This window comes from Trifolium pratense, linkage group LG1 (genome assembly GCF_020283565.1).
Source record: "Trifolium pratense cultivar HEN17-A07 linkage group LG1, ARS_RC_1.1, whole genome shotgun sequence".
Classification (NCBI taxonomy): Eukaryota; Viridiplantae; Streptophyta; class Magnoliopsida; order Fabales; family Fabaceae; genus Trifolium; species Trifolium pratense.
The window spans coordinates 15,400,403-15,420,227 of NC_060059.1; the positions used below are offsets into that span (position 1 = coordinate 15,400,403).

The 19,825-nt window shown below is 30.4% G+C and overlaps 2 protein-coding genes across 2 annotated transcripts; both read right to left on the reverse strand.

The window, feature by feature from the left end:
- Positions 1-4,367: 4,367 nt before the first annotated feature.
- LOC123889046 (subtilisin-like protease SBT3) lies at positions 4,368-6,671 on the reverse strand. The gene has a single exon (XM_045938223.1). The coding sequence runs from the start codon at positions 6,669-6,671 to the stop codon at positions 4,368-4,370; it is 2,304 nt and encodes a 767-aa protein (XP_045794179.1).
- An 8,103-nt stretch (positions 6,672-14,774) lies between these two features.
- LOC123891518 (midasin-like) lies at positions 14,775-17,135 on the reverse strand. Its single transcript, XM_045941399.1, has 3 exons — positions 15,650-17,135; positions 15,433-15,557; positions 14,775-15,176 (listed from the first exon to the last, which is right to left on the reverse strand). The coding sequence occupies exons 1-3, from the start codon at positions 17,127-17,129 to the stop codon at positions 14,946-14,948; spliced, it is 1,836 nt and encodes a 611-aa protein (XP_045797355.1). The 5' UTR covers positions 17,130-17,135; the 3' UTR covers positions 14,775-14,945.
- Positions 17,136-19,825: the final 2,690 nt, after the last annotated feature.

The following is a 19,825-nucleotide window of genomic DNA, read 5'->3' on the forward strand; positions in this document are numbered from 1 at the left end:
CTAAATTTAACACACCCGCACTAACATTTCAAATTCTCTTTTTACAAAACTAAAATCTCTGGAAACAAAATGAATCTTAAGATGCGCTGCAATAACTTCAACATTAAGTATGATAAAAGCAACAAAGAGAGAGACAAAAAGTCACTGGTTTGGATTAGTTTATTTTTGACTTTTTATAAACAATTTATAATATAAATTAGATTTTATGTTATTTTATAAGTTCATATTAGTGAAAATTGTATTTTTATAAATCATTTTATCATAAACTACCTTAACAAAATTATAATAATACATAAAAATTGCATAAACTGTTCGCATAAGCTCAAAAATAAGCTAATCCAAACGGATTCTAAGTTTAGTGGTGATGAATTTAGATAATATTCATAAGGTACGAGTTCGATCTTATGTTCTGTTGTAAAAAACAATCAAAAGAGAAAAAAAAAACCTTTTTTTATTAGGCAATTAAAAAATCGATAGTACCGTTGTTTTTTATAGAAAAAAAAACCTGCCATTTTAACCATAGGCAAAGTTAAAGACCCTGTTTGTAGTTGTATAATGTAGAAGGTTTTATTTGACAGTTAGAAGATGTAGTAAGTAGTGTCAGAGTTAGTATTGAAATATTTAATAACGTGAAATAAGATGGAGTAACACATTAGTAATCAAATTATTTAGGTGTTAGTAATCAAATTATTGCAAGTGATGGTAGGATTTTTGAATGTAAAAAATCTAAATTCGTAGGAAATTTGAATCTTCTAAAGTGTAAAGTTAAAAAATATAATGTTTAAAAATAGAAATTTACATTTAATAACATAAAAGAATTTAATGTTTAAAAAATATAATGCACAAGTTACAAGAGAATATTACTACATTTGTATTCTTAACATGTGTCTTTGGTGCACAATGGTTGTCAATTTTAATAATCCCAAGATTTCTTATGGTGTATAGGGGCAGATCCAAAATCAATAACATAGGTACTGATTTTTTTTAAAGATAATAAATAATAAGGTTAAATATATTTTTTGTCCGTATAAAATAACGAGTTTTTATTTTAGTCCTATTAAATTTTAATTGTAAATTTAATTCTCTAAAATATTGCAGTTTATAAGAATAATCCCTATTTTGATTTTTTTTTTTTACAAAGAATAAATACTTTTAGTCCTCAAAATAATTTCTATTCATATCAAATGCAAATGTCAACTAAAAGTAAATTTTTTGAGGGAAAAAACTCGTCATTTTATAGAGACTAAAAATCCCAAAATTATTAAATAAAATCGTAATAATTTATTTACATGTACCTAAAACAAGAGTGCTAAGTTAGGCGATGTCAAAAAAAAAAAAAAAAAACCCATATACATTAGGTTGGTAGTTGGAGCGCTGTTTGCCCTCTCATCAATCCGTCTCTGATGGTGCACTTATAATATTTAATTTTGACTTGTTGATAAATAATTAAGATTACTCACTTTTCTCTTTAAAGTGAATTACTCACTTTTAGATGAGTGAAATCCTATTTAACTTCAGTTCAACTTTTTTGTCGGTAAACGAAGTAATAAACTACTGAAATTTACAGATATACAACTGCAAAATTTTAGATTTTAAGTTTGAACTCCATAAAATATTCAAACTTAATATTTCTATATTGTCAGCTGAACTAGAACTTGTTTTACCATCTTTCATAAATACTTTCATGATTATTCACGACAAATTATGCCCAATTTCTTGTGCGCCCTAAAAACTTATCAAAATACTCTCGTCCGCTACTTAGTAGCAGATTTTACGTTTAAAATCTTAAAAATTTCATGGTAGGAGAGGGTTTTTCCTCCAACATCTCATTTTCGTAACGTTCACTACTTAAGTACCAGATATAATTGGAATTTTCATGTTAGGGGTTTTTTTTCCCTCAAATTTTTTATTTTTATAACGTCCGTTATTTAAGTAGAGAATACGTAAAAATCTTGAATGTCATGTAGGGTGTTTTTTCCTTAAAATTTATCATTTTTGTAACGTCTAGCAAAAGGTAAAAATAGAAACTCGTAGGGCGCGCGAAAAACCAATGTTGACAAAAATAAATCTCATATATACCTGGCACATTTTTTTTTTTTATAAGCATATATACCTGGGCACCTGGCACATTATTTTGGTGTTACGAAACGGGCCGGTAGGGATCTTTTTTTTTTTGTTGGTACATTGCTGCCGGTAGGGATCTTCTAATATCATCTTAATCGGTTTTGAATTGCCGTTATCTTCAATGAACTGGCCACTTATAATGGATATATATGCTGCGAAAGAAAAGTTCCAAAATTGATACTTTTTGCGTTACATACACAGTGTGTATGGTGTATGTAATTTGGCATAAAGTTCATCGAAGAATAATAAAAGAAGAGGAGGGATCCGTTGACTCCAGAATAAGTTTTTATTGTCTTACTCCGTTTAGTAACTCGATACTATATCATTTCAAAGGAAAATTCATGCTAGATTATTGTCAACAATAACTTAATTAGAGAATCACGGATACTTACTTAAGATGCTGTCGGAAATTAAAGTAAATAATTAAATAAGTATACTTGAAGGCTAGTTTGTTTAATGTAACTTGTAAGGGAAATGGATTTGATAATTTCAACACAAAATCTAGCAAAGAGGAAAACTTTATGTTTCTGATCTTGAGGCTATCATTAGTGATCGTAGGCTTTTATTAACCACAAATTTGGAGAATTCACGTGTTAAATTTATTAAGAAATAAGTTCATGAAGTTGCTTGATTATAGTCTTGTTCGGATGACTCTATCTTTTAATAGTGTCTGTATTTTAGCGATATTTTAACATATATACCCTCTTATTATGAATTAAATGAGATAAATTATTTGCCTTTTAGATTTCTTTTGTTTCGAAACAATGGAAAGTTTCTTTATGCCAATATTTTCTCTTCCTAGATTTTCTGTCCTCTTAATTTCATCTCAATCACACAATGTGTAAATGTCATTATAAATTAACAACATAATAGAAAACTTCATTTTTAGTGCTATACAAATCACACATTTCTTTCTATTTGCAACATCTTAGCTTCGCTTTGAACATATACAAAGCCAAACACTATATACACTAGCCTACACATGTATGTTTAGTATTACGGTGACTTTGTCAGAATCATGATGAGGTGAATTATTGTGATTCTGATAAGCCACCAAACATGCTGGTCTTTAAATCCTCAAAAAACTTGAATCACACTAAATAAATACTAGAGCATGCAAAAAATTCTCATTTCATAATATTACCAAAAACTATTCAAAGGCAACAAAAACAATGCACATATGACACTATTCAACAGACAACAACACCCATGTAGAAGCTAAAAATCACTTTCCATCAATCATCTAACAAAAAAACTTCAGTTAAGAAGTACTCTTTGACTTTATGATAATTTCCTTAAAAGTTGCCCATCACATGGTTTATGATAGGTTTAGAAAGTAAAAAATTTACCTTATAATCTTAAGTTATGGATATTTAATTGGCCTGCAATGTAAGTGTAATTTTTTTTTTTTTTGTGTCAATCAATTATAAACATTCATTAGATATGTTTGACTTTAATGATAATTTTGTTAAAAGTTACATACAAAATATTTTGGGATCGGATAAGATTGTAAACAATTTGACACAAAAAGTGGGATTAGGAATTGCTACAGTTAGAAAAGTCTGCAGTTTAACGCCGTAATTAATCCTGTTTATTGATTTTATATCGGATAGTTTAGATTTTATATACACTAATAAAATAATCTTGACTATTTATTAAAATCGGACGGTTCACACTATAACTGCGTGCAGTTACGGCAGCAAATCCTAGACCTGACTACATCTACAACTTGATCTTCAATATTTGATTGTATCTGATTTTTTTTTTTAAAAGACAAAATTATATCCTGAATTATTCACTAATTAAACTATGTTGAATGATATGATATAAGTTTGTTTGTTTGCCTTGGTTTTTTGGTGCATTATAGTGTTGTTTTGAGATACTACATTGTTTCTTTAAATTAATAATAAGCGAAAGAACCAAGATCCATGTTTGGTGCATAAAAACAACCAAATTAATTCATTGATACCAAAGTTTTTGTCCTTAATTAAAATTCTAAAACACTCACCAAATCCTTCTCAATGAGACAACCACCAATTTTATTAGTTATTTTGTGTAGTCCCAAAAAGGAGTACACTACAATATGATGGCAAATAAAAGTAACTAAACCACAAACACAGTCTCATAATAAGTATAGCTCAATTTGTAGCTACTAGAGACATTATTAGAAGAGTCGAGATTCAAATTCCAGATTTTTCACTTCTCTACACTTAAAGTGTCTGAATCTAACCACTGGAGTACAATCATAAAAAACTCATAATATCATTTGGTGCCACAACAATAGGACTCCTAACACTATGTGCACCACCCTCTTCAACCCAAACAATGTCACCAAATAACACATCATTTTCCTTCTTATTTTTCCTCTTATACTTTACAAGAACAGAGTAACTCTGCTTCTCATTCTTGTAACTAAATGTTAACTTCTCAGGTAACACAGTTACAACACAACCCTTTGGATTTGTCACCTTCACATTGTAACTAGCAGCACCATCTCCAACATTAGTCACTGTCCTCGAAAACTTTTGCACCATTGTCTTTGCTTTGTTACCATAAAAAGCTATAAAAGAAGGATAATTAAGATCGGGCGAAGGTTTATCGCAATTATATTTTTTCGATCTTGTAATCGTCAAGATTTGATTATGAGTATAACCAAAATCACAAAGGAGATTAACATAGTCTTGTGGTGTAGCATCGTATATTAAGCCAGGATCCAATGCTTTATTAGGATCAATCTCGCCGGCTCCCATAGCAAGAGGCGAAGCGAATTGAGATGGATTACCATTATCCATAATCTGATTTTGCGTATTATCCAATGGATTAGCTGTGGTAACTATTGCTGATCTTATAGCAGCTGCACTCCAATCAGGCTTTGCGGCTTTTAACAAAGCCGCAATGCCTGATGCATGAGGACATGCCATTGATGTACCTGAAAGAAGATTGTAATTACTTGATAAAAAAACGTTTCTTCCTATTGTAGCCGATGATAAAGTCGGAACATAAGCGGCTAAAACATTCGAGCCAGGTGCCATTACATCAGGCTTTAAGATTCTTGGATAACTTTTTGAAGGACCTCTTGAACTGTAATGAGCTGCAGCTGGTGCTGGCTTTATACCAACAAATGTTTGTTCAAAATTGATACTAGCAAATGGAAATTCAACACTCTTTATATATCGAATAAGCGCTTTTTTGTCTTTTGGATTAATCACAATACTTGGAGAAAAAACTCTTCCTAGGTCAATCAGTATTGGATTTTCTGAGATAAAAACAGCACCAACCACACTTGCTGAAGTAACATTGTTGATTTGGTTAAAAACTGAAACTGATTCCAATGCTTCACAGACAATAATCCCTCTTGTTGCAGCTTCACTTAAAAGACTAAATGAATTGCATGATGATAAAGTTTTGTTGTAAACAAGTGGAAGATTATGAACTAAAGCATTAGTAATAGGATACAAAGTCCAACCAACAATAGTTTCGCCGTTTCCAAGTATCAAACTCCCAAAAGTTCGGTCAATTGTGCCTGCGGCAACGGTCATAACCCAAGGGATTCCGTTGTGTAAAGTACTAAGTTTTGGACCTTCATTTCCGGCAGAAGACGAAACAATAACATTTTTCTCCATAGCTGCAAATGAAGCTATTGCAACTGGATCTTCATAAAGTGGAACATTATCAAAACCTAAAGAGATTGAAATAACATCAACATTATCATCAATAGCTTGGTCCATTCCGGCAAGAACATCAGAAGCCACTCGTCCCTCGTCCCAAAGGACTTTATACATTGCAAGTCTAGCTTTTGGTGCAATACCTCTAGCTACACCTTTAGCATAACCAAAATATGATGCATCATTGACATAGTTACCGGCAACTGTCGAAGATGTGTGACTTCCATGGCCTTGTGTGTCTCGAGGCGAGTTCATACTGATTTTGACATTTGGTTTTGATGCAATTACACCTCTGTTGAAATATCTAGCACCAATTAGTTTCAAGTTACACATTGAAGTGTTGAAATCTTGTCCTATTTCACATTTTCCTTTCCATTTTGTTGGGATGTTTTTCGACATTCCATCGTCTTTGAAACTTTCACTTTCTGGCCAAATACCGGTGTCAATAAGACCAACAATAACATTTTCACCTAAATTTGATGCATTCCATAGCCCTTTTGAAGGGTCTAATGAAAGAAACTCAAAGGTATGTGTTGTGTCTATTGTAGCTGTTCTATCAAGATAGGCTGAGACAAAACCATGAGAGTTTTTAAGATTGTTTAACTCATTTGGTGATAGTATTGCACTGAATCCATGCATGGCATGATTATAAGTGTAAACCAATTTCTTTGATGGATGAACATGATCATTAAATTGTGTTTTTGATGATTGAAGAATGGATTCATACCAATTATGATGGCTTGTGAAGACTTGAGGCATGAGGGATTTGTCCATGTGGACTATGTAGGTGGAGCTTTCAGCTTTGGCATGGAGAGATAGTAAAAGGAAAGTAGTAATAATTAGCAATATTAATGGAAGAGAACCATTAATGTGAGGCTCCATTATGAAGCTAAACAATAATGACTTATTTGGCTTTGAAATATAAGCAGCTTACTGATTTATATATAGGGAATAGGCTTTATTTTTTTGTCTTCCTAAGAAGATTTTTATTTTTTCGAACTCCGGTCATGCATATAAAATGTAGGTTTAATTAGTTTTTTGGTCCCTTAAAGATATTTTAGGTTTTATAATGGTCTCCTAAAAAAAAAAAAGACCAGGATTGGTCCCTTAAAGACACATTTGTTTCTTAATTGGTCCTTTCCGTCAATTTTTTACAAAAAACGTTAATTTTAGTAGACTGAATTGTGGATGTCATTAAGTGTAAGTGGTCCACCAAAAACCTTATTAATTTTTAAAATTTTAACCATTGGAATTTTTTGTTATATTTGGAGTTAAAATTTAACGGAAAGTACCAATATGGCAAAAATATATGTCTTTAAGGGACCAATCCGAACTTTTTTTTCTTTAAGGAACTGTTGTAAAACCTAAAATGTCTTTAAGGGACCAATAGACTAATTAAGCCTAAAATGTAATATCCTTATCAATTGAGCTATTCATGGGGGCTGAAATTACTTGATACCAAAACTGACTCTCGAAACAGATTAGACAACTCAGTAGACCGGATATTTGTGGTGGAAAAAAAAATATCTAGTTTCGTACTTTTGTAGTTTTGATCTTTGTATTTATTTATTTTTTTTGCATTAAGTTATAACAATCATATATTATTCCAAGTATACAAACAAATATTAACTGTCATTTGTGACTGCAATGCAACTTTGTAAATTAAACAAGAAAAGCATTGCTAATCAAGAACATATAAGCTTTTCATTTAAACAAGGCGGCCGGCCAAGAGTTTGTTAAGCTTTCTACTATTGTGTATGTCCAACACTATTAAGAAAATACTAGTACGATTATATAGCGATTATATGATGTAACAAGTGTATATGCTATGAAATTCGAATGCACCTAATCCAATTCCGTGAATAAGTGATGTAACAAGTGTATTGTGAAGTTGTAAAATACCTGACTTATTCCTTTGATGGTCCTAATTATTAAGGAGTCAATGTAGCATGATTGTATATGTGAGGCTAACAACCTAATTGTTCTGTAAGGTATGGTTTGATAACCTAGTGTTTGGGGAAGTCCAATAAAATATCCGATCTCTATTAGACGGCAACAAACAATGTAATTGCACGACTGCACAGAAAAAATAAATGCAATCTAAAGATACTAATTGTTGAATATGTTAGTTGTGATGATGGAGTTTGTTTGAAGTCTCACATTGCTTAGGTTCCCGGGATGTGAAGTGTATAAATATGTGAGGGCAACCTCACCCTTTGAGCTAGCTTTTGGGGTTGAGATCCAAGCATATTTAACATGGTATCAGAGCCGGGTTAATGACTGCAATGTGGGCATTTGACCCAGTACCACGCTAGGCGTGAGGGTGGGTGTTGAATGTGTTAGTTGTGATGTTGGAGTTTATTTGAAGTTTCACATTGCTTAGGTTCCCGGGATGTAAAGTGTATAAATATGTGAAGGCAACCTCACCCTTTGAGCTAGCTTTTAGAGTTGAAATCCAAGAATATTTAACTCTAACAACCATAAACACCAAGTATAGTTGCAAACTAAAATAAAATATGTCCAACTTTTTTTTATTCTCCTACCCGAACAATGCTTCTATAAATCATAAAAAAAATAGCCATATCATTATTATGCATTATTACCTCAAAACCCATATCCAACCATAAATCACACACCATACATAATAAATTACGAGATTATGTACTAAATATACTCAACAACACTAGCTTGCTCTCTCTATTTTCCTCTTTCAATGTATTTGAAAATTTTAAATACTACAACAAATTAATTCACACCCATGCACTTGTGATTTTGGTGATGAAATTTGAAAAAGATAAAAGCAAATTGACAATATTAAAAATTGATCACAAAAAAGACAGCAACAATTTATTTATTGTAGGTCCAAAGTTTCAAAACTAAAGGAAAATAAAAAAAAAAAACACAAGAGTAGCAAATTCAAAGCTAATGGCAAAGTTTCCAACTTGTAAATAAAATCATATAGAACTCTTAGCTAAAATATTAGCATTTAATTTCAAAATTTGTGCATAGGAAATGGCAGCATACACACTCCCATGATGAAGAGCACGCCATTACATTTAATCGATTCAATCATCCTTTAGTGATTTTATCTGCAGAGAAAAATATATATATATAGATAAAAAATTAATTAAATCCTTGAATTTAATTAGTTTTTACTAAAAATATATTTCTATATACAAACTAGAATAAAAGTATACCTTTATAAAGCAAAAAGCATCTCAGATGTGGATCAATAGGAAGACCCATCTCCTCATATCTAACATCATATACTAAGTTTGGTAAAGCTCTACATATAAAAAAAAAATATTATCTTTAAATTATATATTATATTGAAATTATAATTAATCAAAATGTGACCATGCATGTTATTGACATTACCTTGGCGGGTCACTTGATTGTTCGTTATTGCCTTCGAGTCCAAACATCTATATTCAAAGAGATCAAAGATGTTTACTATTTTATATATGATGACAAGGAAGCAAACGTTTTTTGACAAATATATATATATATAATTAAAATTTGTGAGATCAATTTGTAATGTTTTGTTTTTTAGAAATTAAATTAGTTCACTCAAATTGATATTAAGGGGAATCGATTTGTAATTAATGTTAATTAGTAAAGAAACCAATTTGTAACTTTAATTAGTTAAAAGATCTATATAATACCAATAAATAAGTTAAGAGACCAATTATTAATAAAAAAAACTGCCGATATATAGGAAAACAATATAGGCCAAGTATACATGAGAGGAACCAACCCAACCCACCATGAGCAAAATTGTAAGATAAGTGTTGAAAATGTTGAGAAATTAAATTTCAAGAAAATGTAAGCCTCTAACTTGGAACGTGTACTTGGTGATCCTTATATATGGTTTTGACTAATGTAATGTGTAATCCATATTTATGCTCTTGATTAAGTTTTGTTAACCAAGTTTTATATTCTTTTGATATTTCTCCTGTCTCAAGGCTTGCGGCCTCTGTTTGAAATGTCTACTTTCATCATCACTGCATTCTTGTGAAACCTTGATGAAGAAACTATATATATATATATTTAGTGCAGTGTCATATACAGAAGCAGATTAATCAGATTTAACCAAGTTTAAGAAATTAAGTAGTATGATATAAATATTGATCGTCTATTGTGCATCTTTGATTGAACTTAGGATCGAGGGGTGTTATTTTTCTTTAATTATTTGAAATATAAGCCAATAAAGTATGAGTCTTACCCTTTCTATAATGATTGTATTATCAGCCAATAATACATTTACATGATAATACAATCATCAAAGAAACGGTAATTAAGGTTCGTAATTTATTGGCTTAGATTTCAAATAATTAAAGAATAGATAAGATGTCTCCTAAATACAATCCAAGATGCACAAGAGATGATTAATATCACACTACTTAATTTCCTATACTTTCGCCAAATCTAGTTAACCTTCTTCTATATATATATATATGACATTGCGCTGAAATATAGTCACTTCATCAAAGATTTCACAAGAATTTAGTGATAATGAAAGTAGAGATGCATTTCAAACAGAGGCCGCCAAACCTTGAGGCGGGAAATATATCAAAAGAATATGAAACTCGGTTAACAAAACCTAATCAAGGGCAAGAATTAGGATTAGACATTACATTAGTCAAAACCATATATAAGGATCACCAAGTACACGTTCCAAGTTAGAGGCTTACATTTTCTTGCTATATTATAAGAGGGGTCAACAAGCTTCTACGTAGCTTTGATTTTTAGTTGCATTTCCTTCATACACAAATTATTACTAATATAGTAGTAAAATCAATTATATATGTTACTTGAATAAAGAAATTAGAAATAGACATATATACCTGTGGTGGTGTACTATTTGGGTATTGAGTTTGACTATTGAAGGACCTTCCACCAGGATAGCTACCAAATAATCCTTGGGATTGTATCATCTCCAGGTACTCCCTATTTTTCAAAATATAAGAAATGAAATACATATACTTAGTACTCATATTTTTTTTATAAAGAACAATTATTATATTATTGCATTAATTAATTTCTTACAAAAATATCACCGATTAATTTGTGGTGAGAATAATTTTTTACTTACCTTGTGGCCGAATTTTGAATTACCGGGCCAATTGAGAACTGAGGATATTGCTGCTTCAAATTGTGATTATCAGCTCCAAGTGGGTTCTAAATGGAAAACAATATGGTAATTAAAATGTGAATATTCCTAAAAAATATGAATAAAAAGTTAGAGCAAATGTACATGTACTAGGATATATTATTATTAGAATATGATATGATTGAATATTTTCATACGTACTTGTGGATATTGAGCAAATGATTGAGCAAAATTTGGTGTTGGATAATAGTTCTGCAACATATCATTAGACTAATTAATATCATCACAATGGCTCATGCATCTAGTGGAATAATAATACTAAAACATGAAATATTATACCGGTTGAGCTATGTCTTACGGACTAAACATAATTATTCACCAAATAGTTAAGGATTTAAATTTTAGGCACAATTTGTAAAATTATTTTATATATACATTCGATAATGTATTTTCATATTAATTATTTAATCATAAACAAACACATGCATATTAAACAAAAAAAAAAAACTATATATATACCTCAAGAGCATTAGTTCCTTCCTTTGACATGGTGAACTCGTATGCTGAAATTTCCTAATTAATAAAAAAAAATCAAATTATTGATAAACAAATTAATGGTATATTATTTCAATTATAATTAAGGATTTCAATCTAAGCTAAAATACAAAGTGATTTATCTCCTTCCTGAGAAAATATCTTAGATATCTTCATATATCTTCTGCTGGATGGAAATTCTGAACAATATTACCAATTTATAGCCCTACTTATTTTGATCCAATAATTTTAGCCAGCCCTAACTTTAAACTCCGTATTTGATAAATTGTTGTGCTATTCCACTTCTAGAGAAATTTTTAAAAAAGAAATTGCAATATTTAGTTAAATTATAGATTGTTTTTTAATGTTTTTCTTTGAGAAAAACTATTTATTATGTGTTTTTGGCTAACTTGTTTTGAAGATTATTCACCAAAAAAAGAAAACTTGTTTTGAAGAATTTTATGGTATTATGTTCAACAAAAGTGGTTAAAACATAAGCAAAAATAATACAAACCATGGATAATAAAATATCAATTTCAACAAAAAATTATAATAAAGAAATAAAAAGTAGATCAACTGAAAATTTTAGAATTCAGATTTTAGTCTTGGTTATTATTATCACAAGCAGAAAATGATGGAAAACTAATCAGATTGTTTTTCATCCTTATTTTATAATTTAATGTAGAGAGTCAAAATTAAAGTTTTTCTACTGTAAAATATATGCATATAGAGTGTAAACAAAAAATAATAAAATAATACAAAACAAATGTACCCTTTGGTCAAAAAATAAAATAAAACAAATGTACACCTTGTAGACCTTTGAAGAAATATTCTAATGGAGGGAGAAATTCTTCATTACCTACAAACACAAGAGGAAAACAAATAGTTTTAAGAATATTACTTAACCATATGAAATTATGAATGAATATGTGAAAGAAATTACTACATAAAAATTGGTAGCTTCTATGGTACAAATTAATGGGGGCAAATTGGAAAACAAATAAAAACTAGTGAAAGAGAGGGGACAAAACCTGGTGTTCAAACAATGTAAGTCTCTTCCTCACTGTTTTTTATTTTTATAACTACCCACCCATTGATGCCAATATATATGTAGAATAATAAAAACATAAATAAAATACTATCTTTGGTTCTTTCTATAAGAAATTGTTGACTTTTTAGATTCATCGAATAATTCATGTATTTAATATGTATTATAAACCATATACATCAGTTATTTAATGAATCTAAAAAGTTAGTTGTTTCTTATAAAAAAGACCAAATAAAGTATTTTAAAGAAAAATATTTGAAGTCGATTACCTTTCCGTTATTCCTAATTACAAAATGGTAACAAACAATCCGTAAGTAATCCGTGAGCATAACTCAGTTGGTAAAGACATTACATGTAATATATAAACATGAGAGTTTGAACTCCGGTACTTTCACCGTGAAATTTTAACCATTATAAACTACTTAAAAAAAAAATTAGGTACTTTCCACTAAGCTAGTACTTGGTTCATAGGTTTCTCCGCGAAGAACAATAAAAACATATATTATATCAAAGTAAATAGAAAATGATAAAATATTTTATAATATCTGTAATAAATTATTTATTTTATAATTATTAATTATTTATTTTAGTATATAATGGAAATATTTCATTTCAAAGGTATATATTAAAAATGAAATTAATTGCCATGTTTTTTATGTCTGTCTGCAATGTATTCAAAGATTCTTTTTTTGACTCAAAGCTGAGAGAACTATTTTTATATAAAGGAAATTTTTTTTTCATAAAATGTAACTTTTATTTTGACTAAATGAAATATTTCTTAAAAAACATGTAATCTCATTAAATTGACATGGTTTTGGTTTTGTATAAAAATAAAATGTGAACATCTTTGACCATAATCATGATTCTCAAAATTGGTACTTTATATAATAAATTCTGTCAAAAAATATAATAAATTCTGAAAAATTTCCATTTATTTCAATTTTGATCATTAGACAATATTGGGCAATACACTACAAGAATAATCAACATTGTTTGCAATAAAAAAAATTATTTATTTTCATGAACATAACTCAATTGGTAGCAACACGGGTTTTATGTTTTAATTTGCGGGGTTTTATAACCTCCCCAAAATAACTTTGGCAACCAAGTACATTTCTATAGGGGTCAAAATTTGACTCATGAAGGAACTCAGTGAATTGACATGATATTGTGAATAAAAATCAGATTCTTTTAATTGGATAAAATAAAACATAATATTGTGTTGATTTTAAAAATGTTATCCCTGCTAACTTTAATTTAAGTTGTGGGTCAAATGGATTGACTTTTTACATTTTGGCAGATGTGATTTTTTTTTTTTACGGAAAACATTATAGGCTTCCACTAAACTAATGAAGGCAGATGTGAATTGTTTAATATAAATGATATATTATCCAACTTTTATTTTTTTTAAAAAAAATATCAATATTCTTTAGCTATTGAAACATTTCAAATCTTATGGTGGTTTTATAAAATCTTAATATGAAATTGGAGTCTATCAATTTAGACCATGCACCATATTAATTATCACAAGGATAACAACCTCTGCCAAGTTACATCTTCAAGACATATATTTTCACTCCTAGCACCATATTATCCTGATAAAAAAATGTAAAAATGCAAATCCAAATTATTTTTTATGTTAATTGTAAATAAAATAAATAATATAAAAAATTGTTCCTCGTAACTAACGCCCGTAAAAAAAATACTAACATAAAAAAGTGTCTTATTAACAAATTAATTAATTGAGAATTTGACTTTTTTCACTTTTATTATTAATCTTAATAGGCCTAATACCATATAATTAAAATTTTGACACTATAAATTTGAGCGCATTTTACACTTGGCTTTGGCTGGCCTTCATAGCAACTACAATCGCGAACCTATAGAACAATATTACAAGTCAAATATTTTCACCACTAACATCACCCATGATAGCCACCACAATCACGAAACTATAGAACAATACTGCAAGTCAATTCGAGCAACTTTTTGCACTAATACTCCATAGCCACAAGAGAGGAAGACGTCACATTGCCACCAAAAACTTTGCATTGGGTTCATGGGTTATTCCAACATCCTATGTTAATCCAATATGATACACTCCAGCCCCCGACCAACAAGTTGAACTACTGCTCTAATACCACTTGTTGAATAATCCGTGAGAGCGTTGGAAGAATAACGAGTCAATATTTCGGGACCACAAAAGAAAAAGGACCACAAAAGAAAAAGGCATCGCATCTCCACTCAAAACTTTAAGGCGTTGGGTATATATAATATAGATCACCTCTCTCATATATCTAAGATTCTTCACATCATCACATAACAATCTACAACCATCAACTCATACATTTACTGATTCACGAGTAAAATGAAAATCATAGTCCAACAACATATATCTAACTTTGCATTAATTTATGAAATTAAAGAAAAACAATATACGTTTGTATCACATACTAGCACACTAAGGCACATTCGTCTTAATTCCGACTATGGACATGAGAAAGTGAAGCTTTTCATTGATTTCTGCAGGGTCAAAGGGGTTCTCCTTGACGAAAGTCGGAGGTTCAACTCCGGTGAAAATGTAGAGAGCCTTCAATTCATCAGCACATGATGCTTGGATTGTACATTCATATCCTATTATTTTTCGGATGGCATGGATCTGTTTCCATATGTTCTCCTCATTGAATAAAACCTGCAAAAGCTCGAGTTGTTAGAATTGCAACCCCGTTTAAAAGTAAAAGATACGAAAGATATTCAAACAGAGAACACAATATTTGATCAAAAGCGAAAATTGTAGTCCATAAGCTGTCATTGAGAATTCTAAGACAAGTCCTATTGAACTATTTCTTAACAAATTAAAAAATAATTATATTTAAGTCCCTAATGTATATTCATCATCTATATAACAAGGAGATTGTCCGAAAAATACACATAAATTAGGCCTTAACCTCTTCAGAAGGGCAAACAATTTCTTTTCCAGAGGAACATTGAGATGACCGCGACTCCAATTCTATAGACGAAACAAGAACCTCCATCGATTCTGTATGCACGTCAATTGTAACATTTGAAGATTCTGCGAGCAAATAAGTTAATTCAGATATTGGCCTAAAAATCAAATGGAATTCAGAATAGAAATGGCATACATATATAAATTTATGGCCTAACCTTCATGCAAATCAATTGTATATGAGTACGCATCAGAGTCTATTCTGTTTTCCTCAGACAAGTGAAGCTCACTTTCATCAGCAATTTTTCTAGCATCTGCATCTAATGAGTCCTTTCTTTTATTATATTCATGCAATTTTGTTTCTTGATTCACAAGGTTAGAAATGTTATCATCTGATTCCACTTTCTCTAATATGGTAGGCTCTAGTTCCTCTTTAAGATTTTCATGTGTATCAGCTTTATCATCGGTAATGTCAGACGAGTCCTCGGCTACCAAAATATTAAGAACCTGCGTTTCTATGAGCAAATCACCAATTGGTTCATCTTGAAAACCTCTACCATCCAGCATTTCAGATGTTTCATCCGCTGGCTTCTGTGAATCATTCAAACCATCAACCTCTAACTCTAAATTACCTCTTGCAGGTTCACATGATTCTACCTCATTGCAAACACTATCCTCATCCTCATTATCATCATTTGTTGACTTAACCGTCTCCTCGCATAGTCTCGAATCTTCTTGGTTTATCATTTCTCCACGAGTTCCCGAATCCTGTTTGTCTTCCTGTCCTACTTCCATATTTTCAACAACTCCACCAATATCTTGATGATTCTCACTTGTTTCACTAGAAATTCCTTTTGCATATTCTCCTCTCATATCATTCTTACCCTCATCTCTAATTTTTTCTAATAGCCCTTTTGTTTCTTTTTGCATCTCTTCTTCCTCTATATCACCCTCTTTCACTTCATCTTCACATTCCTCTAAAACAACGGTTGTGACACCAAATTCAAAGGGTGCTTTAAATTCTCCACTTTCATCAAAACCCTCCATAACTGTGCCTCCACTCATTGGATTCTCATCATCAAGCTTATCCGTTGAACGTTCCTCCTCCTCCTCCTCCTCTTCCTCCTGAGAGAAATAATCAGTACTATCTTTCTCAGAACCATTGCACTGGATGACATTGCTAGCATCACTCGAATTTGACAACTCAAACTCCTCGTTTACAACCCCTTGTCCATAATCATTATCCAATATCCCATTTTCCTCATTAACATCAACCATTTCAATATCTCTCTCTGCTTCATCCTCTTTACTTAAATGTGTAATATCAATATCTTGCTTAAAACAAACATCTTCTAGTCGAAGCGGAAGATGAAGGGGACCATGTCCTTGTTGAGTAGGATTAGGTTTAGGAAGCAACTTACTCATTAAATTCTGAGTACAACTATGACTAACCAAGAAAATAGCACAAGGCATTGAAACTGCAAGGCCAATAGCAGAAGCAACTACAAAACCAGGAAGAACAACAGGAACAGAAGTTGCTACAAAACCAAAAACTAATATCTTCTTTCCTACATTGATTCCTCTCTTGAACAAACAATTCAAGTTGTTACAACTATTGGCAGGTTCAGACCAGTGTTGACAAGTACTAGTAGTAATAATAGTATCCCTCTCTTCATCTTCTACTTCTTCCAAATCCATCTTATACTACCTATTAGGATAAATAACTTAATTAAACACTACACTAGCATAAATATTTATCATATAAGTGCTTATGTATAAGTTATTTCTGAAACAAAAAATAATCTAAGTTAAACTTTTTTCATATAAACTATAAACTGATTTTGTAAGCTATCCTATAGATCATATATAAATAAGCTGACCTATAGATTGAAAATAAGCTGAAAACAGCTTATGGACATGTCATAAATACATAAACTATCTAAAACAATCTTTCAATTGCTTGTGCAGTTGTGCCACTAGATAAGCTCAAAATATGTTCATTCAAACTTAACATTACCAATGAAAGAAGCTTTCACTGTGTATTCATGTCAATTACAACTAAACAACCGGTTCAGACCTCTGAAAGTGAATGGTGGGATTAGATCTCTCATATTAGTCTGTCTTTGACCGGATACCGAGTTTTAAAAAAAAAATAAAAATGTTTTCAAAATAAAATAAGAAGAGAAGAACAAGAAGGAAGATCAAAGTTTTAGCTGAAGTGAGTTATATAGTAAGTTTCAAAACTTCAAAGAGCTAGCTGTATTGTGGTTCATCAGTTTTTCAGTCTGAATTCTATGGCCAAATTCAGTTGGAGAAAGAAAGAAAGAATGTGTCTCTTCATCGTTCATATTTGTGTTTGTCTTAGACACGTGTAGGAACACAATGATGACAGGAGTAGGGGAAGGAGTATGCCACCTGCTTTTGCATGCAAAAGACTAGTTAATTTACAATTAAAGAAATAGTTAATTTTCTACATTAATACTCCTTCCGTCTTAAATTATAGGGAAAAAACTCTATTTTTTTCACAAATTATAAGGAAAAAATCATTTTTAAAAATGTTTTTTTCCTTGTTTTCATAAAATTAAATGCAAATTGCATTTAGGGCCTGTTTGTTATAGATTTTTTTAAAATAGATTCTTATAATGTTAAATAATTTTGAGTAAAAAAAATTTACAAATGAAATTTTTTATAAAAGTTTCAAATCAAAAATTTGGTTTTTTTTTTTGTTTTCACCCTCTCTGGTTCCTAGAGGAAGGGGACCCTAGTAATCCAGAGTTCGGGGCGAGTTCTGGCATCAAATGGTTCCAGTCCCCTCCCAAATGCAGTTGCGGGGGATCGAACTATGGTCCTCCCTACCAATTTCAGCGTCAATCACCACTGAACCAACTAACGTTTGGTAAATCAAAATTTGGTTTGAATAGTTATTCTTAAAATGTTATTTTAGGTGTTTGATCATTTTATTGAAAAATTTTTTAGATATAAAAATTTCGAAAAATCATTTAATTTTGAAGCTATTTCAAATAGATTTTCATAAAAATAATTTTTGAAATACAATTTTTTGAAAAAATTGTGATTTTGACTATGTTTTGGTCTTCAATAATGTGTGTTTATGTTATATGATATCAAAATTAGTGTTTCAATTTAGAAAAAACAAATATATAAAAACTTGTAATATTTTGAAAAACGATTTTAGAAAATCTATTTTCAAAAATACAAAAAAAAAAAATTATTTTTTTAAAGGTGAAACAAACAGGCCCTTAATTTTTTGTCTTTCCCTTTTTCCCAATAAACACCAATAAAAATTGTTTTCACATCATACTATGCAACTTATTCCAAGAAAAATCATAAAAAGATATTTCAAATTATAATTTTTTAATTTTTCTTAATAAATGTGATTTTTTTTCGTATAATTTATTTATTTTTTCCAAGGAAGTACCTTTTAACCTTTACATTTAGTTTGTGGTCTCCCTGTGTATTTTGTCTTTTACCTTGAAAAAATTGACTGGATGTATATGACATAAGAATGGAAATCATCCCATAATGATCGTTAGACATAAGAACAAAAGAAAGACATTGATTTGTTTTGGAGTGCCCATAATCACAACAAACCAAATATCCTTTGAATAATTTATCCAGAAAGTGTTAGAATACATGAGCTCTAGAGAGAGCCGTACTCCCTCAGTCAACAATTTGTTAGAAAATTGTTTATATTTTAAAAAATTAATGTTACCATTATAAATAGTATTAATATTGTGCCATTTAGATCTATAGATATAATTTTTTTAGGATTAATTTTATCATCCGAAAAACTTTAATGACGTAGTTTACTATCCGTTTATTTTTCATTTTTGTGTAATTATTTTGAATTTTTTTTGTCATGTTAAGAGTATTAACATGCACCGAGATCATAAGTTACATGCATGCTCATAATAGCATATTAAAAAAGAAAAAAATACAAAAACAAAAACAAATACTTATGGGACATACAGAGTGAATCCACACAAAGTGTAGATCAACCAACCTAAATGGGAATTTACAAACAATTGAAACAACACAAGTGGATTCTACCTCCAAAGGTCTATAGAATGGTGAATAGTGAGACCGTCAACACGAAACGATCCAAAAACCATCAAGCAAAACGACTCTTTCGAGTCAATTAGTCCAACATCAAATGATGTGGATATCAAGTTACTCGGTAATCAATCACAAGGACCGATACAGATAAAAGACAGTAACGCGCGAAACCCAAAGCATTTAAAACCTGCAGACTTCAACAAATTTGGAAACAAATTCAGAGATCCAAAAAGTGAGAGTCTGAACTGAAACTTAATCAGACCGACGAAGAACAACCACGACAACTTTAGTCAACAACGTAAAATCCCAACATGTTTGTC